This window comes from Vombatus ursinus, unplaced genomic scaffold (genome assembly GCF_900497805.2).
Source record: "Vombatus ursinus unplaced genomic scaffold, bare-nosed wombat genome assembly UNPS02005286.1, whole genome shotgun sequence".
NCBI lineage: Eukaryota > Metazoa > Chordata > Mammalia > Diprotodontia > Vombatidae > Vombatus > Vombatus ursinus.
The window spans coordinates 5907384-5925413 of record NW_020945064.1 but is presented as its reverse complement, the minus strand read 5'-3'; the positions used below and the strand labels follow the sequence as shown (position 1 = coordinate 5925413).

Sequence of the window (18030 nt, the reverse complement as noted above, 5' to 3'; positions counted from 1 at the left end):
AAAGAAAGAAAGAAAGAAAGAAAGAAAGAAAGAAAGAAAGAAAGAAAATCAGTGAAAGGGGAGGCAGGAGAGGTGTTCTTGGACATGGAGGAGATAGTAGATGGTTAGGCATAAAAAGACCCAAATGGTTAATATCAGTAATGACAGGAGTGTCTTCAGTGAAAGGAGAAATTGGGAGCACCTGTTATGGGTGATAGACAATACCTTGATACAACTAGAGCATCAGAATGCTTTGCTTTTACTCATTTCCTTTCTGTGTGATGCCTAGATAAAGGGAGAGGCTGAAACAGTGGAGACAGAAACTAACAGTGGGTTGGGATACTTTTTGTTATTTTGATTCCTGTTAGTGACTGGGTCGGGTCATCGGCCATCATAGCATTGAGTGCCTTTTATATTTTGCTGGACCCTTTCGGGGAGGGAAGAATATATATGGAGCAAGCAGGGGACTGAGGTGATCTCTTTATCTACGATTGAAAAGCCAGGAAAGCCTAAAGAACTCCCTAACAAAACAGAAGAATATATATGGAGCAAGCAGGGGACTGAGGTGATCTCTTTATCTACGATTGAAAAGCCAGGAAAGCCTAAAGAACTCCCTAAGAAAACAGAATATTTGTTCCATCTTGTTGGGGCTGGACCCAATCTGACAGTGCTGTGGTGGGCCTTCTAGATGCAGCACTGACCTAAAGAGGTAGATGTACCCTTAATGTAAAACTCCTTTCCCTGCTGACTCATGCAATCTTATTGGGAAAGGATGCCTCTGGTTGCTTCTGATGGCTACCAAGTTTCCCTTTGCTCTCCCCAGTGCCCTTCTCTCCATAGTTCCTTTGGGCTCTCAATACATAGAGCTAATCCATACCTGTTGTCCACTGATGAATTACCCGCTGGAGGAAGTCCCTCCATTTTGGCATAGGTTATTACCCCTCTTGGCCTTATGCCCAGAGCATTTTCTGCCGTGGCTTAGGAAAAGAGTAGGTGCTATATCTGTGTTAAAGGATATACTCAGAAGAAAGCAGAAAGACAAATGAATTTCATTTCCCAAAGAGCGGATGGTTAAAGATACAGTAAAAAATTTTGTATAAACCGATCAACAGCCTCCTAGTGGCATAATCATATTCCGTTTGATAACTTGGGTTTCTAGAATTCTTTTTCTTTGACAGGTACTTTTTTTGGTTATCACATCTAACCTGTTCCAGAAGATAATAAATCAATTTGTAGCATTTGATGGTTTCTCGATATTCAGGCTCATAAACTCTCTGCCAGTCTCTGCATCCTGCCTCTTTCAGACAACAAGAAAGAGACTTCTGGCTACAAAATAAATGAGCAGACACCAGCCAGGTAAAATTCATTAGTAGTATCAGTGAACATTGGACTTGAAATCTAGTTAGCTTGGCCTGCCAAAGTGCCCTTCTTCATTTTAACATACAAATGCTGAGGTTGTCACAGTTTTCAGAAGCCATGTCTTACAGGTTTTCTTGATCCGGTTCTTTCCCCTTCCTCAAAACATTTTCGCTGTCCTGTTCCCATTCAGAGCTGTATCTGCCTGTGGACATATACACACACTAAAATAAGGCAGTAGACTTCAGGTACTGGTGATCAAAGAAAAAAAAAAAGATTAGCTCTGCTGAATTTTCATGGTACCATATGTATGATAGAAAAAATATGAGAAGACCATAGTATACTCTAAACTGAGTATGAGTCAGCATTACAGCACTGTTGTTATGGAAGTGAGTATATTACAGGGACATATACTTGGGAACATGGCATTCAGAAACCACAAGTAATTTTCATGGTCTTCCCTGATCCTCTGGTTAAAAATGACCATCCCTCTTGTACCTTCCATAATACATTTTTTTTTTTTTGGCAAGGCAATCAGGATTAAGTGACTTGCCCAGGGTCACAAACCTAGTAAGTCAAGTGTCTGAGGCCGATCTTGAACTCAGGTCCTCCTGACTCCAGGGCCAGTGCTCTATCCACTGCGCCACTTCGCTGCCCCCTATACTATATTTCTTGTAACTCTGTAATTCCCTAATAATATTTTTATTGTTTGATTGTTTTAGTCATGCCTGACTCTTTATGACCCCATTTGGGATATTCTTAGCAGAGATACTGGAGTGGTTTGCCATTTCCTTCTTCAGCTTATCTGACAGATGAAGAAATTGAGGCAAACAGTGAAGTGACTTACCCAGGGTCACATAGCTAGTAAGAGTCTGAGGCCAGATATGAATTCAGGAAGATGAGTCTTCTTGACTTCAGCCAGTACTCTATCCACCTAGATAGAGTACACCTAGCCACCCCAGCAGTAACAAATGTCTGCAGCCTACTAAATTGATGATTCCTTCCGTGAAGACAGAAATCATGTCTTATCTGGATTTTCTATTTCTCCCCAGCACCTAGGACAGTGCTTCACGTATACTGGATATTTAATAAATGGTTGTTAATTTTTTTTTTATCAAGTTCCAAAAATGGGATTTGGGAAGAAAAACTTAGAACCACTGGAATGACTTCCAGGAGAAGAAAAAGATATCTTGTGCTTTATGTTACATGCCACGATGCTGCTACTGACCAGCAGCTTCGCATCCTTCTCCAAGTGGTGGTGATAGATTTATGCTGGTCTTCCTACTTTCTCTCAGCATCGCTAACATAAATTTGTGAGATAGCTACTTGGGGTGGGCGGTGTTGAGGGGACAGTTTATAGTTCCGGAACTGAGTGCAACAAACTGTAATTTAAAGGAATCAAACTCCAAACCTCATTAGTTTTCTCCTCTTTAGGAACAAACTGGCCACAAAGAGGACAAAGCAAAAAGAAATAGACTCTAATTTTAGCCAGAGGAATTGGAATTCTATATAAAGAACTTACCGAGAGTGAGTGTTATTAAGCCCTGGAACAGATTATCTAGGGAGGCAGTAGAATTATCTCCTTGTTCCTTGTTTTTATTCCTTCCTTTTTTTTTCCCTTTCCTTCTCTTCTTTTCTTCATCCCCCGTTAGTTGGAAATCATTTTAGTGAAGTGCTTAAAATACAGAAGTGAATTTTCATAGACTGTGATGCCTAGGAGAGGCAGTAGAGCATAGTGGATTGAGAACTGGTCTCATAGCCAAGGAAACCTGACTTCAGGTCCTGCCTCTGAGACATACTAGCTGTGTGACCCTGGGTAAGTCATTGAACCTCTGTGTGCTCTAAGACAACTCTCTAAAACAGGCATTTGCCAAGACGGTGGACTGGCATTTGCAGAGGGAGTTTTCTTGTTTGAGAGTTCCCTCTACCAGTGAAATCATGAGAGTTAGTCCCGATGTGTATCCTTCTGAATGTTTAAAATAAGTTTCCAGATGACTCTTTCCAGTCTCCAGTTTTCTAAATAAAACCAACCTCTGGTCTCTGATTTTCTTCAGGGGTCCTCATTCTCAGCCATGAAGGATACTTTATTAAAGTAGACCATTAGAGCCTTGAATGCTGCAGACTTGGGAAATGCCAGATCAGTGGACTAACTTACAACTTAATAGGCAATTGTTCTTGACGTTATGTCAGATTTCTCCTGCTTTGAAAAATGAAGCCTATAGATTAATGAGTGCTTTGAACTCTGGTCTGCTCCTATTGTGTTTTATACACATGTATTGATGTAATATAAAACCAAGATAATCCTTTGCTGTTCTTACATTGTTCAGCCTTGCCTTTTCTGTCATTTCAGGGTGGCCCAGAAGTGACGAACTATGTAGCAATCATTTCTCTTTTTTCTTGTATACACATGGGCCCCCATTGACGCTTGAGATCAGAACTGTAGAATTGTGTTTCTGATGTGAGTAGATGATGAAAAGCATCTCTTTCATAGCTTTAAAAGACTCTCAAACTGGCCCACTGTCCAAAAAGTGCCTGAGATTGTGCTGTAATCGTGTGATTTTACTAATATATGTGGATGGGATGTTAAAGCCTCTTAGAATCCCAACAGTAGGAAGTTTCCCGTAGATAGGTAGGTAGGTAAGTTTCCCCTTATGAATGCAGCTCATGAAGGTTTTTGGGGGCAAGGTTTTCCACTCGTCTAGTTTCTTCCTCGTAACATGAATTTTCTTTGTTTTCCCTTTTCTTCTCTTTTTCCCAACAGGTGCTGTGGGTACTCCATTACCTGGAGTAGAGGTGTGCATTGTCTCTGAAAACTCCAGGAACGAGAGCCAACCTTACCTCATTCATGCCCAAGGAGACCAGAACAGAACCAAGGTACTGTAGAGGATATTGGGCAGCCTGTTATTAAATGCTATCCTGGGATTATTGTTAAATCTAGTTCTTGGCATTAAAGAACTTTCCATCAAATCAGGAAGGTAAGATTACCACACAAGTCAGAATTAGAGGACAATGCAAATATAAGTAAATGCTTATTCAGGTAACTAGTTGGTACAGTGGATAGTGGGGCCTGGAGTCAGGAAGATCTGAATTCAAATTCAGCCTCAGACTCTGATTAGCTGTGTAACCTTGGGCAAGTCATTTAATCTCTGTTTGCCTTAGTTTCCTCAACTGTAAAATAAGGATCACAATAGCACCTACTTCTCAGGATTGTTGTGAAGATTAAATGAGAAAATATTTGTCAAGCTGTTAGCACAATGCCTTGAGCATATATAACATGTGCTAATAATAATAATAACAATTATTATTATTATTGTGTAATAATACTGACTTCCTTGGCTTCCTTCAAGTCCCCCGAAAAATCCCACCCTCTACTTTCTCAACTCCTCTAATTCTAGTTTTTTCCCTCTTTTAATTATTTTCTATTTATCCTGTATAAAGTTTGTTTTGTATGCATTTGTTTGCTTGTTGTTTTCCCCGGTAGATTGTGAGCTCCTTGAGGGCAGGGACTGTCTTTTTGCATCCCCAGAGCTCAGCACAGTGCCTGGCATATAGTAGGCACTTAATAATTGTTTATTGACTGATTGACTGTTGTCCTTCATTTTCAAAAAGGACCGATGACATCATGGGGTGAAGTCTTGACTTGTGTGGGAATTGGATTTAAGTAAGGCAGAGTTGTACAAAGTCATCAGCCTCACTCACTTTTCCTAAGTCATCAAAGTCCAGTGGCAGGATAAAAGTCAGTGGTGGCCTGGGATGCAGTGGATGACCTTGGCATGACTGACTGACTGTGGTGCTAGCAATTCAGAAGAGAGAAGGAGGTTCTTTTTTTTTTTAATATTTTTTAATTGATTTATTTTTAGTGTTCAACAATTGCCTCCAAATGCTTTTGAGTTTTAAATATTTCTCCCCTCCCCTCCCCAAGATGGTATGCAATATGATACAGGCGACAAGGGGATTCTTATAAGAGATATTTCAAAGGAAGAATCAAGAGGATTTGGCAATATATTGGAAATGAGGGATGAAAGAGAGTAAGGAGTTGAGTCCGACACCTAGGTTGCAAACTGGGGTGACTGGGAGAATGGTAGTGCACTCACCAATAATAGGGAAATTGAGAAGGGGGGGAGATGAAAGATAATTAGTTCAGTTTTGAACATGTTAAATTTAAAATGTCTGTAGGACATTTATTTTGAGATGTGTAATAAGCAGTTGGAGATGTGAAACTTAGGGTCATAAGAGTGGTACTATATAGAGAGAAAGGTTCTATCCATCCATCTAATCCATTTATCTATCTATCTGGAAGAGAAATATCAGTGTAACCAGAGTAGTTGTGGAATGCTTCTTGGAGGAGGTGTGATTTGTTTCAGTTAGGCCCTGTAGGATGAGTTGGATTTCCATGAGCAAAGAGGAAGGGAAATTGAATTGCATTTATTTGTCATTTTGTGGGGAAAAATTCAGGAAAATACTAACATCTAGGTCCTCCTTTACACAGAAAAGGACTAGGAAAGTCCTTTTCCAGATGAAAGTTCTTTCATCCTCTCCTGTTTCCTATATGAAATATTTACAGTTATGCCTGAATGCCTGAATAATTATGAATGAATAAAAAAGCATTTTTTGACTCTTCATATGTGCAGCACACTGGAGATACCAAAATGGTCCCTACTCTTAAGCTGCTCACAGTCTAATAGAGGAAGACTAGATAAATAGAAAGACTGATAGGTTGATATATATAGATAGATATAAATAGATAGATATGTTTATATGTTTATCTATGTTTATAGATAGATATCTATAATTTATCCATATGTAATCTATAATAGATATCTATATATAGATATATCTATATTAGATATCCTATATATAGGATATCCTATAATAACCTATATATCGTTATCTATATGTAGATAGCCTATATATGGATATCGATAATAGATATCTCTATCAATCTATCTCGAGCTGTCTATCAATATGAGTTTCACTGCAGGGTAAGTAGAAGGCCCTGCAGTAAGGCAGATGAAAAAGTCCACTGGTCCTTAAAGTGAAGCTGTAGAACAGGTGCTGAGTGAGGCCAAGTGGTCAAGAGGGTGCCCCAGCAGGGCATGAGGGCCATTGGTCCAAATGTTGCTGGAGTATGGAGGAGACAGAAAAGTAATGCATTAACCCATCTTTAGTGTCACTATCTCGGTTATTAGCATAATAGAATACTTTCATACTTTTTCCTTAAAAATTGCACACAGTGACAAAACAGGAAAATGATAAATGTGGGAAAATTAGAAGACTAATGCACTGTTGTTGGAATTGTGAACTGATCCAGCCATTCTGGAGAGCAGTTTGGAACTATGTCCAAAGGGCAACCAAACTGTGCATACCTTTTGATCCAGCAACACCACATCTAGGTCTATATCCCAAAGAGATCATACAAATGGGAAAAGGACCCAAGTACAAAAATATTTATAGCAACTCTTTTTGTGGTGGCCAAGAATTGGAAATTGAGGGGATGCCCATCAGTTGGGGAATGGCTGAACAAGTTGTGGTATATGAATGTGATGGAATACTATTGTGCTTAAAGAAATGATGAGCAGGTGGACTTCAAAAAAACCTGGAAAGACTTGTATGGACTGATGCTAAGTGAAGTGAGCAGAACTAGGAGAATGTTGTATACAGTAATAGCCGCAATGTGTGATGACTAACTTTGATAGACTTGGCTCTTCACTGCAATGCAAAAATCTAAGAAAACTCCAAAAGACTCATGATGGAAAATGCTATCCACATCCAGAGAGGGAACTATGGAGTCTGAATGCAGATCAAAGCATATTATTTGCTCTCTCTCTCTCTTTTTTGTTTCTTCTTTCTTGTGTTTTCTCCCATTGGTTCTAATTCTTATTTACAGTATGACTAATGTGAAAATAGGCTTTAAATAAATAAATAAATAAATAAAAGTTTAAAAAATGTACACAAATCTAGAGGTGAATTATCAAATAGAGGATGGGAAGGAAGATACATGAAACAATAAATTTTCAAGGGCATATATACTAATTTTAAAATGTAAATATTTGTAAATATATGTTGTTTAAAGTTGTATTGTTTTTCATTGGTGTCTGACTCTTTGTGACCCATTTGAGATTTTCTTAGCAAAGATACTAGAGCGGTTTGCCATTTCCTTCTCCAGCTCACTTTACAGATGAGGAACCGAGGCAAACCGGGTGAAGTGACTTGCCCAGGGTCACACAACTAGTAAATGTCTGAGGCTGGATTTGATCTCAGGAAGATGATTCTTCCTGACTCCAGGCCCAGCACTCTATCCACTGCACCACCTAGCTGCCCAATTGTTTAAAGTTAAATACATTTATTTTTAAAATAAAGAGTTCACCTTAGGACAACAATAGTTACAAGCTTTGAGTATAAAACTTATCTGGGCAAACTGCCAGAGGTTAGAGTTACATTTACAAGTGGGACAGATCCTGAGTAGGGATCAGAAAGCCAAGACATTAGGCTGCTAACAGCTACCTGCCTATACCAAGTCACACTGCGTAGCCCTTTGGACCCTTGTTCAGACAAGCATGTAATCTTCTAAACTAAGTCCTTGTGATGAGAAACAAAGGCTTACTAGTGGTACATATAGATTAATCTTTATGTATATGCATATGTATGTGTGTGCGTGTATATATGTGTGTGGGTGTGTGTATCTATACACATGTGTGTTTATGGGTGTGAGTGTGTACATGTACACACACACACATGCGCATGCATGTGTGCTCAAAAGTTTAAGGCCACTGCTCTGGAGAACTCAAGTACTGATGGTCTGGTACTGCCTTTATTTTTAATAGTGTTATTTATCATGGACATAATTTTAAACAGCAACAGACCAAAACAAACCTGTACATTTACAATTATTTCCACTTAAAAAAAATGAATTTCTACATAGTGTGGCTGTAAAGCCTCTGTATCTCCTTCCTGTTTTCTGTTGGTTTATTGAGTATTTTTATTTTTATTTTACTTTAATATAGTCATGGTGTGTATACTCTTCTTCTGATCTGTTACTTCTGCTTCATTTTACTTCATATGAATCTTTTCCCATTTCTTTATTGTCCTTCTGTTTATCATTTTAATGGTGTTGTAGCATTCCATTACATTAATTTACCATAGTTTATTCAGCCATTTACCAACTGTTGGACATTTAAGTTAAGTTGTTACCAATTCTTTGCAACTACTAATAATGCTGATATGTATATATGTATGAGTGTGTATAGACGTATTCATATATAACAGATATTTCTCTTTATTTCTTTTTGCCAACACTCAGGGTTTCTTGGTATATTTTGAATAATTTTGTTATTAGGTCAAAAGGTCTGATTATCATTGTGATTTTTGTTGCATGTTGCCAAATTGTTCTCTACAAAAGATTCTGCCAATTTGCAATACCACTGGCAATCAGTCAGCAAGCATTTATTAAATATACTATGTGTCAAGTCTTGTGTTATGGTCTAGGAAAACAAAGACAAGAATTAAACAGTTCTTGCCCTCAAGGAGCTTACATTCTGTCAAGAATATGAGTAGACCTGGTTCTCCACAATAACGTGTCCTTTCTCATTGGTGCGGTTCATGATGTACCACTTACTCAAGGGGTCCATGACTCTGGAAGGGAGAGTGGTGCTGATGACTTTGTACCACTCTGCCTCAATCAAATCCAATTCACTGGCAAATCAAGACATCCCCCTTCTGATGTCACTGGAGGACAGACTACAACCAGCAGAGTGCGTATTCTGTTATCTTGTTTAGGAGGAAATAATTGTTGATTAGAACACGAGGGTCAGTAGTTTTTTCCATTGAGCCATGGCGGGCAGAAGGGAGTGGAATGTAATTCTGCTTATACCAGAGCAAGCAATTATTTATTCTAAACTCATAATACTGAGGTTATTTTGTTTAATCTCCTCCTCTTGCACCTTTCAGGAGATGGAGGGGGCTACCATACACTTTTGAGGACTAGTTAAATTTTGGCACTATTTGCAAGGCTGCCTGAGAATGTTATTTACATTTCAATACTTTGGGAAAAGATATTATTTGCTGGAGAAAATATAAAAGCAAAAGAAATCTAGCTGTGGTACAGCTTTGTTTTGAAAAACTTTATCAGTTATCATTGTATAAGGGACATCTGCTCCTTGGTGATTAACATATTAGATGAATGTCATTTTTTCCTCTCTGATAAGAATTTTGTGTTTTTCTTATTGCTTCCGCTAATAAGTCCTGATCTTGCAGTTTTTTTTTAAATCTGAGTTTGTGCTCACTATCTTGTCATTGTTAAAATTGTTTGCCCTTATTTCAAACTAACCATTCATTTGTTGGTAGCTTGGGTGTTTTCTGTCCTTGGAACTGGTGTGGTTTTGGTTATCTATGAGGACACTTAGACATCAGTCATTTAAGAATCTGTGATTTTGTCACTCTGGTTACTTTCTCTGCTGATATGCCACTCTCATCAATGAGCATTTATTAAATATCTACTGTGTGCTAGACACTGTGCTAAGCACTAGGGATGCAAAGAGAGCCAAAAATCCAATCCTTGGCCTCATGGAGCTCCCAGTCTAGTAAGGGAGACAACATGCAAATAACCTACAGACATACAGGATGTATACAGTGTCCGTGGAAGGCAGCCACAGAGGGAAGTGCCCGACAGTTTTCATGAGCTGATGGGGCCAAAATCTTCAGCCTCTGACCGGCCTCGTCTTTGAACTCAGCTGAGCTGGTCCTCAAAGGAGAGCCATATGGTCCTTTGCCAGACCTTTCCAGCTTGGGAGACCCCTCCAGAATTCAGACACTGCTGATGTAGCCTTTGGGAATCCACAGTCTCCTCCATCATATGAGGAGGTGTTATGTAGGACCCCAGTGGGGGAAATAGGCAGTAAAACTGAACTTTTCAGCCATCTTGGTATCCAGCCACGGTCAGGAGCAAAGAGTCATTTTGGCCAAATTGCTAGGAGTTGAACTTTTATATATGCATAAAAGCCAGAAGACTGCACATGCTTTAGAAATGAAACAGAATTGAGCCATATGTTTAGAGCTAGAAGGAGCCATATAGATTATCTAATCCAACTTCCTTGTAGTGACTTTAGGTTGTCTCTGAAGGTCCATTTCTGAGAAGTGCTTAGGACAGATCAGGCTTTGAATTACGTGTGTGCCTGGCTCAGGTTTGTAGCCCTCTGGATGGATGCAGCCTCAGAGTTAAAATGCCTGATTCCCATTGTGATTCATTGCACCATGGTTCTTGATCCCTATTGGCTCATTCCTCAGTTTTCCAAACCGATTGATTGTATTTGTGCTAGCGAGCTTGTAAAAATCCCCGACTAATATTCACTGACCCTTTTACAGCCTGGGTCACCTCACCCCAGGGCTGTTGGTCCTGAATATCTCCTTGCTGGTGAAAAATACAACCACTTCTGTGCTATTGCCTGTCCTACAGTCCGGGAACCTCAGGACCTGGGGGTGCCCATGGGGCAGGTCTGGCTCACATTCCTGCCTATTGCCTTTGCCTGATAAACAGTCAGATGTGATTCATTAGTAGTGAGTGTGGCAGAACACATCCGGATTCACCTCTGAGGTGGCTTATTGGCCATGCTCGTAAACCTCTCGCTGCACAAATGAAGGAACTGAAATCTATGCACATGAAGCAGTTTGCTCAAGGTCATTCGAAGATGAAATAGCAGAGCTATGATTCAAACCCCTGAGGGTTGGTGTAGTACAATGCAAAGAATGTTGCTGCTGTTCAGTAGTTTTCAATCATGTCTGACTCCGGTGACCCCATTTGGGGTTTTCTTGTCAGAGATACTGGAAGGGTTTGCCATTTCCTTCTCCAGCTCATTTTATAGATGAGGAAACTGAAGCAAACAGGATGAAATGACTTGCCCGGGCTCACACAGCTAGTAAGTGTCTGAGGCTGCATTTGAACTTGGGAAGATAAGTCTTTTCAACTCCAGGCCCAGCATTCTATCCATTGCACCACCCAGTTTCGAATGGAAAGAATGCTGGCTCTGTATTCAAGGACCCAAGTTCAGACCTTGACTTTGATGTTTATAAAGTGTGTGGCCTTGGACAAGTCACTGCACTGCCCCTTGCCTCAGGGGGTTCCTCCTCTGTAGAATTTGGGGCTTGAACTAGAGGACCTCTGGGGCCCTTGGCTCAGTTTCCTCCTCTGTAGAATTTGGGGCTTGAACTAGAAGACCGCTGGGGTCCCTTCCTGCTCTAGTGCTTGGGTCCTAGAATTTCCCATCCAGTGCAATCCAGCACGCTTTGCTTTGTGCCGCCCTGCCTTATGCGCTCTGCGGCAAGGAGGGCATGGGAGGGAGACCAGAAAGAAGGCTTAGCTAGTAAGTTTTTTCTGGTCAGATTTACCTTTGATCCGATCCTGACCAAAGGCAGTGTGCTCCGTGGTGCTGAGTTTTGATGATGCTATTTAGTCAGGAATATCACTAACAGAGATAGAAATGGTGAGTGATTTATTTAAGTGTCTAGTTCATTAAATAAATAAGATGTTAATAGCACAAATAATATAACTTCATATTCTGTATTTGTCCCGGCCGCCAGGTGCTAGTCACCTGATGAGCTCAGGGGCTCTTATTGTGCACCTGTTCTCCTGGAAATGACTGTAACATTGCCAGAAAGAAAGCAGGAGGGGTAGGGGGGTGTTTGAGAGTGGGGGAAGGGAATGTGTTTTCTAGCTTTAAGTTAAAAATAAAATTTAACTACTTCACACCTGCAGTGGCAAGCTAAAGCCTCCACCTGATTATTTTTCTGTGGTCTTGTTCCAGTTTGTCTGTGTTTCTTTAATCATTTATATCTACAGAGAGTTCTTCCTTGAAGCATGCTTAAAATAGGAAAAAACCTAGCAGCCCCAATCCCCTTATCGTCTTCACAATCGAAGGGAAATAAGCCTACACTTATTTCCACATGATGAAATAGCTCAGATGAAAAGAGGAATCCATTTGGCTGGTAAAGATGGTGCTGGGTATATTGATTGGTACTCATGGGCTCTTCTAACCCTCCTTATTTGTAAAAATAGGAGCAAATAAAGAAATGGAAATTTATTGTCATGTTCCTGGCCCAGCCACCTGCCTTAAAGACAGAATTCTTGGGTATTTAAATATTATAACACTATAAATATTGAACCAGTGACAGCTGCTTCTAGAGCACCCACATGTTGGGCCAGGAGAGTTATGGGATGGCTCCAAACACTGCTTTGGTGATAGCTACCCTGGCATTTTACCCAGAAGCTAAGGACTGCACTTAATTAATATGAAATAAAATAAAGGATGCCTATTTTCTTCTCCAGGGTAGCAGCACAGTTAAAGAATGTAACTCATAGAACATAGTCTGGCCCTTGGACCAAGTGGCTGAGTCACACATCCTTAGGCTTGGAAGAATCAGAGTGTATTCACTCTTTAATCTGAAGACTACCTCCAGGTCTTTCTGCTGTAACTTGTGTATAAAACCTGTATTAGTCAAGGGCTTTGGTGTTGCCCGATGTTTTAGAATGCTTGGGTAGTATTTGAAGGCATGGGAACTAATATATGTTTTTATCATATTGGTTTCACTTGAAGATCAAAATACCTAGGCCCCTAACCTGGAGCATTTGATTCTGGGATCAAATGGGCCAGGGTGACATTTCCCAAAGTCATATGGCAACAGAAAACTTGGATCTGAAATGTGTTGACGGAACCTGTCAGTGTTGCTGCCAAGGACCAAAGGGGTATGGACTCCCCTAGAGTTGAAGGAGACATTTTGGACCAAAATAGAGGAAATTAAGTCTATTTTCATGGCAAAAAAAAAAAAAGCTACATAGCACAGGTCTTTGGGATACATGAGTCCACATATGATACTTCAGAGGGAAAAAAAAAAGGTATCACTAGCATTGAGGTTTTCTAATCCAATCATAAGGAATACCAAGGTTCAATGGAAGATGTTTTAGTACAGCTTTGTAAGGTAGAGCACAGGATGATGGTCACGGTGCATTAGTGTCATCTAGAATTGAGAACACCACCTTCAAAACAGGACTTTTCTTTTTCTTTCTAGTTCGTTTCAGAGCTTTGTCCTCTCTGAAAAATGGCAGCACTTTGACTGGTTAGTTTCTGTCAATGTTTGCCAAACCCCTCACCATACTCGAAGAAAGGAGCTGCTAAAATATTTGTGCCACGATCACCCTGGCCTTTTGAGAAGGGAAAACGGAACTAATTACAGCAGATAAATTCAATCTCACCATCCATTTGGGCATTTCCACATGCTTCAAAAACGGGTATTATTTTTCAGAGATAAAATAACAGCTTGTGAGTGTGTTATATATTCATGCTCCAGGCTTTTTCATATTTCCCATGTTTCCCAGAAAGTCTCCTCAACTCTCTTGCTACCCCCATCATATTATTATTAAGTATACAGTAAAACCTCACTAGACCAGACAAGCTGGGGAAAGGAATTAGACCTGAAGTAATTAAAAAACCTGAATTCTAGAATATTTGGAGGTGGGGAGGAGGGGAGAGTGGAATTAGTTTTATTACTTTTAGAGATGTCTAGTAACTGAGGCTAGGCCAACAAAGTGTTGTCTAGGGGTAGTCCTAAGGATACCTTCTTTAATAAATAGATTGGTATTATTTGTAATAGTAATAATGATGGCATTTATATATTTTAAGGTTTGCGAAGAGTTTTAAATATATTATGTCATTCTGTCCTCTTGATAACCCAGGGAGGAGGGTGTAGGTGCCATTGTTATCCCCAATTTACAGATGATGAAACAAAGGCAGACAAAAGTTAAGTGACATTTTTCAGGGTCATACAGATAGTAAGTGCCTGACACAGAATGTGAACTTAGATCCTCCTGACTCCAAGTTTATTTTTGTATCCACTGCACCCCATAGCTGCCATTTTAATTTGTAATTAACATACCAGCAACTGTGAATATGTAAAAAAGAGATTCTTAAAGACTGAAGAATGTCCCAATACTTTGGGGTCCTGTGATTATTGCAGGGTCAATACTCCTTCCTCCCGGATGAAATATGAATTACCTTGTAGCCAATCATAAGATGCACTTCTCTGAAATTAATTAGACTGGTCCTTGGACAGCAAGCAAATCAACAAGCATTCCTTAAGCACCCTTTATGTGCCAGACACTGGTAAATGCTAAAGACACAAAGGCAAAAAAGATTATCCCTGCCCTCCAGGAGCTCTAATCTAATGGGTGAGACTACATGCAAATAACTGTGTACAAATAAGATACAGACAGGACTAATTGGAGATAATCTCAGAGGGCAGGCATTATGATTAAGGAAGAAATTAAGGAGGAATGGCTTATTCGGAAGGTGGAACATTAGTTGAATCTTGAAGGAAGCCAGGGAACCTAGGAGGCAGAGATGAGCAGGGAGAGTGTTCCAGGCATGGAGGTCAGCCAGTGAAAATGCCCAAAGTCTGGAGATGGAGTGTCTTATATAAGGAATAGTAATGAGGCCCATGTCGTTGGAATTGTAGAATATTTTAGAGGTGTAAAGTATAGAATTTTCAAAGCCAAGCAGAGGCACCCATCACCAGGTCTATCCTTGAAGCCTTTCCACCTTGGTAGAACCTGCTGGAAGGATCTGTTCTGCTGGCGTAGACCTAGAAAACCCAACATGAAATCCATGTTAGGATGAGCTATCCAAGGAGTTTAGTGGACAGCCAAAGAATACCTGAAAATAATGTGTTCTCTTACATATTTTAAAATAATCCTCTCTCCTGTTCTTGTTTGCACAATTAATTTCCACTCTATCTAAAGAAAAGATTTGATGAACAAAGTTAGACTTCTTTCTCCTTCCCACTTCCCCACTGGTGAAGTACTGATTAAGGAGGTCTTATTGTATTGCAGTGTTAAAGCTTAGAATCCTAGTTTGCTAAGAATCACTCTGAACATGTGAGAGGCCTCATCATTATTCTCAGCTTGCCGATCAACAGCCCCCCGGACTGGAATATGCAGATGCAAAAATGCATTATACAGCAGTAAGCAAATGAACTGCCAAAGACTTTTTTGAGCCAATTGGACAGTAATATGTAAATGAACTGATGTCTGAAGACTTCACTATAATTCTGTGCTTGCAACTGAACATACGCAGAAACCATGACTAGTTGTCATCTCCAGGCATGGTCCTAACCTACTCCTGAGACCTCATTACTAAAAATAACCCTGAAGACTAAGGAAAAAGAGTATAGGTCATATTGCAAGGAATATGGTAGGTGGGCAGTCTTTAATGCAAAGACCAGCCCCCACTTACCACTGAACCATGGGAGCAAACGGTAGAACACGAACCACAAAGATGTAAGGAGAAGGCTCTAGAACAGGGATGGGAAACCTGCTCTAGAATAAGCCCCAGTGATAGAGGAAACAGAAGTGTAACAGCATAGTTTTGTTAGGATCAAATGCACTGGTTGTTTTTCTTGCAACCAAGCTGGATGGGACTGGAGCAGGAATCAAGAAAATAGATCAGCAAAACAGAAGCGAGAAGGGTATTCTGGTGAAGTTGTAACAGCACCAAGACCAGAGGTTGCTGAGGTAGATAGCCATCTGGGCTGTAGCACAATGAGGGTGGAATGAGGGGCACTTTTTGATACTATTTTTTATTTTAACATCATTTTTTATAAAAATTCTACTGTATATGGCCCCTAGGTGTTGATTTTGTGATCGATTAAGTCACTGGTGTGTTATAGTGAATGTTCAAAGTCTCAAGTGGACAATTATGCAAAGGAGGCACAATCTCCACCCTGGAGGGGATACAGTTTTCAGACCACAATTGCCTAGGGTCTACAGGTGCCTCATCCTGGCTCTATGTTGGAGTTCCAGAACAATTAAAATAATTCTTCATCAATGACTGTAAAGAAGGAAGGAAGAGGGAAATGGGTCAAAAGAGAATAGGTAACCTAAAAGATCAAGAGGGAGATGAGATGCTTGTTCTATGAGACCGTGGTGAGGACAACCGTCACTCCCTTGCTTAAAAGTCCTGAGTGACTCTCTGTAGAGTAAACCTCAGACTATTTCAGTGACTTTCAAGCCACTTTGGATTCTCTGTGGATCCTCTCCTCTATGGACCCTCTGTTCTGACCATGTGTTATTGGGATAGGATTAGGACTGAGACAGTGGGGCATGTAGGATTTTCCAATGGATCCAAACCAACGGATAATGTCTAAGAACTGTCTATTAGCCAGGAATCTTAATCTTTAAATATCATAGAGATAGACGGTATTCGCCAATGGCCTAGAAACTAGTGCACATCTTAGAAACATCAGTTATCCAAATGCTCACTCAGATGTGTGAAGTGTTAGCCTAAGTCAAGGGAATCAAGTGACACATTGCAGAAACAAACAAGTGAAGCAGTGTGGCATCAGTGTGAGGAGCATTGGCTTTGGAGCCAGAGGGCTAAGTGGTTCAAATCCCACCTCTGCCACTTCACCCCCTGTGTGATCTTGGGCAAGTCCCTTCATTTCCCTGAGCCTCAGTTTCCCTCATCTGTAAAGTGATGGTATTGAATTAGATGGCCTCTGAGGTCTCCTGTAGATCTCAGTCCATGCTCCTATGCCTTTGGGCACCTCTTTGAAACTTCGCTCCAAAGACTGCTGAGCCTTGCCATGCCCCTCTGCCATCACATCCTCTGTATCCCTGGGCCTTACCATGTGCTATGGCACCGAACCTCCTGGATGGTATCTGCTCTTTCCACTTCATTCTTCTCATTAGAATTGTGATTTCAGATTATAATAAAGTACTCTCAATTCCATTCTCAATATATTCTGTGTACCAAAAGCTCCCAATGCTCACAGCCTGGGTTGTTCGTAACAGAAAACTTTCACATATCAATGTTTCAAGTGCCTGAATTCTTAAGGAAACTCGCCATTATTTGCCAAAGGTTAGCACACTGTAATGTTAAAATCTCATTTCTTAAAACAGCTGCTTTTATTCACAGTAATAACAGCTGACATTTATATAGGACTTTAAGGTTTACAGGGCGCTTTATATACCAAAAATTTTGAAATGATGCAAGATCATTTTTCTATCTTGCTTGTGTTTTGCAGTGATTTTAAAATTTATTCCCTACTGTCACATCTTAAAGAATAAGATATCAATATTATCTTAGCAATATATCACCAGGCCCATGAACACTTTCCATTTTCTCATTCAATCACCAGTTGTTTTTCTTCTACTTTTTTCTCTCTGGTGGAGCCAAAGATATAAGAAGAGCTTAGAATGATTTTTCCAGGTAGCTCTGTAATACATAATCTGACACAGATGGTGTTTGGGAAAGGATGTATGTGTTTGAGTAAGGGGCTGAGGCCCATTGCCATGGTGCGGCCTTGTGTACATGGGCCAGAGGTGAGAATAATAGAATAATCATTTCCAGCTCGCTCTTCAGACACACCCAGGAGGTCAAGATTACCCTTTGGAAACAGTACATGCATAGGCACAAGTAGCCCCTATGCCAGGGGTGGGGACCCTACAGCCTCGAGACCACATGTGGCCTTCTAGGTCCTTCGGTGCAGCCTTTTGCCTGTTTTACAGAACAAATCTTTGTATTAAAGGGATTTGTTCTGTGAAGCTTGGATTCAGTCAAAGAGCTGCACTTGAGGAGCTCGAGGGCTACAGGTGGCCTCGAGGCTGCAGGTTCCCCACCCTTGCCCTCCGCCATTCTTCCCTTGTAGGCTTAA

General features: G+C 40.4%; 1 protein-coding gene across 4 annotated transcripts in view; it reads left to right on the top strand.

Annotated features, from left to right (window-relative positions):
- ACSF3 (acyl-CoA synthetase family member 3) overlaps window positions 1–18030 on the top strand; it is a 237147-nt gene that overhangs the window by 91205 nt on the left and 127912 nt on the right. For all 4 annotated transcript variants that reach the window (XM_027847757.1, XM_027847754.1, XM_027847755.1 and 1 more), the window contains exon 6: window positions 4097–4209. In XM_027847757.1, the coding sequence (XP_027703558.1) occupies window positions 4097–4209 (113 nt within the window). The remainder of the gene's footprint in view (window positions 1–4096; window positions 4210–18030) is intronic.